The sequence below is a fragment of the Myotis davidii genome, unplaced genomic scaffold (genome assembly GCF_000327345.1).
Source record: "Myotis davidii unplaced genomic scaffold, ASM32734v1 scaffold223, whole genome shotgun sequence".
In the NCBI taxonomy this organism is placed as follows: domain Eukaryota; kingdom Metazoa; phylum Chordata; class Mammalia; order Chiroptera; family Vespertilionidae; genus Myotis; species Myotis davidii.
In genome coordinates, this window is record NW_006294609.1 from 4,575,441 (window position 1) to 4,578,220 (window position 2,780).

A 2,780-nucleotide genomic window follows, 5' to 3' on the forward strand; every position below is an offset into this window, starting at 1 on the left:
ATTTCACTTCAGCACTGCGCCTCCTCTGAGTCTGGGTATGATATTCTCTTTACTCCTAGTTGTAGAATTTCCACTCAGCCAGCCCTCCTGTGGTTCTGGATGGTGTCCGTTCCGTGTTTCAGGCGTAATTTGAATTGGTTGTTCGAAGCAGCAATCTCCGGCATTAACCTATGCTGCCATCTTGGTTCTTCAGCCCCAATTGTTTTTTAAATATATTTTATTGATTTTTCACAGAGAGGAAGGGAGAGGGATAGAGAGTTAGAAACATCAATGAGAGAGAAGCATCGATCAGCTGCTTCCTGCACACCCCCTACTGGGGATGTGCCAGTCACCAAGGTACATGCCCTTGAGTGGAATCCAACTTGGGACCCTTCAGTCCACAGGCTGACACTCTATCCACTGAGCCAAACCCATTAGGGCAGTTGGGCCAATTTTTGAGTTACCAGTTTTTCAGAGAATGCTACCTTCCATCCTCTGTTTTTGACATATATATCTGTGCCAGTTTTTTTTCATCCAAATCACAACAACACATTATATTAGGAAGGTTGTTTATTTGATTTGTAGTTCTCATTGAACTGAATAAGTATACCCATGAAATAAAAATATTTGAAATTAAAAAATAGCCCTAACCTGTTTGGCTCAGTGGAGTAAGTGTCGGCCTGCAGACCAAAGGGTCCCAGGTTAGATTCCAGTCAAGGGCATGTACCTTGGTTGCAGGCTCCTCCCCTGGTTGGGGCCCAGGTCCTGGTTGGGCATGTGCAGGTGGCAACCAATTGATGTGTTTCTCTCACATCGATGTTTCTCTGTCTGTCTGTCTCTCTTTTAAAATATATTTTTATTGATTTCAGAGAGGAAGGGAGAAGGAGAAAGTGATAGAAACATCAATGATGAGAGAGAATCATTGATCAGCTGCCTCCTGCACAACCCCTACTGGGGACCAGGCCCGCAACCCAGGCATGTGCCTTTGTCCGTAATCGAACTTGGGACCCTTCAGTCTGCAGGCCGACGCTCTCTCCACTGAGCCAAACCAGCTAGGGCTTCTCTCTCTTTCACTCTTCCTAAAAATCACTGGAAAAATATCCTTGGAGGAGGATTAACAAAATATATAAATAAAAAAGTAAATAAAAAGTAAGTAACAGTGTTCATATAAGGCATCAGTTAGACTTTCTGTGGCCTATAAACCTTAGATTTGGGAGTCTCTGGAAGGGCTCTATCTGATCCAGGGTGGTGTGATCACCCTGTGTCTGAGTACATGGGAGACAGTAAGCAACCCAGGCAAGAGGCAAGCTTGTCCACTGCTGAGTCTAGTTGGAAGTATTCCTTTTTCCTATTTCCTTTTTTCTACTTTTCTTACTATATTTATTTCTGATTTCCATTATTAAGTTAATATTTTATTGCCTGACAATCCAAAGGGACAGAGCATTGGAGGGTTGTTAATTGTCTGTAGGAGAGCACAAAGGATGTAAAATAATATTATCAATTGTGTGCAAGACATTATTCTTTTTTTATTAATATATTTTATTGATTTCTGAGAGGAAGGGAGAGGGAGAGAGAGATAGAAACATCAATGATGAGAAAGAATCACTGGGCACGTGCCCTTGACCAGAAGCATACCTGGGACCCTTAAGTCTGCAGGCCAATGTTCTATCCACTGAGCCAAACCAGCTAGGGGTCAAGACATCATTCTTAACACTTTACGTTCATTGTCTTAATTTAACCCTCCCATTCACTCTATTAGACCACCTTCTTCCAGATGAGGAAACAAAGACAGAGTTTTGCTTAGAGCTAGTAAAAGGTGGAACCTGCATCCCACCCCAGCTATGACTGAATTACCTTCTCCACTGCCTCATGAGCCTTTTCCTTCAATTAAAAAAAAAAAAAGTGACCAGGAAGACAACTGACATGTCTACTCGCCCAGAACATGGCTTTTCCCTTATTGACTCTAATGAAACAAAAGCCTTACAAATGGATGCTGCTTTCTACCACATTGTATAGTCATTATCGGTGAAAGTGTCCTTTCCTCATTCCATTCTGACATCATGGAGTGGCAGGTTTGTATCTTGTGTTCAGCTCTGAGGGCTCTGCTGATTGTAAATGCCCAGTAAATGTTGACCAAGGGAAGGATTTAACTAGAGCCAACCTTAGGATAGGATGTAATTCTGCTAAGTTTTACATTACAATGTTGCAAACATTTTTTATTTAAATATTTACATTTTTTAACTTGTCATGTTTACAAACAATTTCAGAATAGAATTTTAATAATCCACTCGACACAAAATTTCTCACTGACATGTTTTCTCAAAAGCAGGATCAGACTTCTGCCAAAAATGTTTGCAAAATGCTGACTCTTTAAAAAATTTCTTAGAAAGATCCAATACCACTTTTGTTACCTAATAAATATTTAGAAGTCCTGCATGAGGTTGTGCTGGAATGAAATAAATGAGAATATGAAGTTCTTGTATTAGTTTATAACTGACAATGCCATGGTGGCTCTTCTCACAATTAGAAAACATTTTTTTTTAATTATTTAAGAAATGAACATCAGTGGTGGTATCATGACTGACAAAGTGTGTAAAACCTCATGCCTCTTTCATTGCTGTAATCCAACTGGGCTCTCTCATGTCCTGACGAAGATAACCCAGAAATTGATTTTGTCTCCACAGTCTGGAGTTCAGGAACTTCCATTGCTTCCCCCTGTTATCTAGAGTACACAATGTAAACTTGGTGTGGCAATAAAATCCTCTGACTATTGGGAGGTCCATTCCATTTAAATCACAGTC

At 40.4% G+C, this 2,780-nt stretch overlaps 1 protein-coding gene across 1 annotated transcript in view; it reads left to right on the forward strand.

Moving 5' to 3' along the window:
- LOC107183937 (disintegrin and metalloproteinase domain-containing protein 1-like) overlaps positions 1-1,783 on the forward strand; it is a 9,208-nt gene extending 7,425 nt beyond the window's left edge. Inside the window, exon 3 of the mRNA XM_015567274.1 lies at positions 1,739-1,783. Within this exon, the coding sequence (XP_015422760.1) occupies positions 1,739-1,783 (45 nt within the window). The remainder of the gene's footprint in view (positions 1-1,738) is intronic.
- Positions 1,784-2,780: the final 997 nt, after the last annotated feature.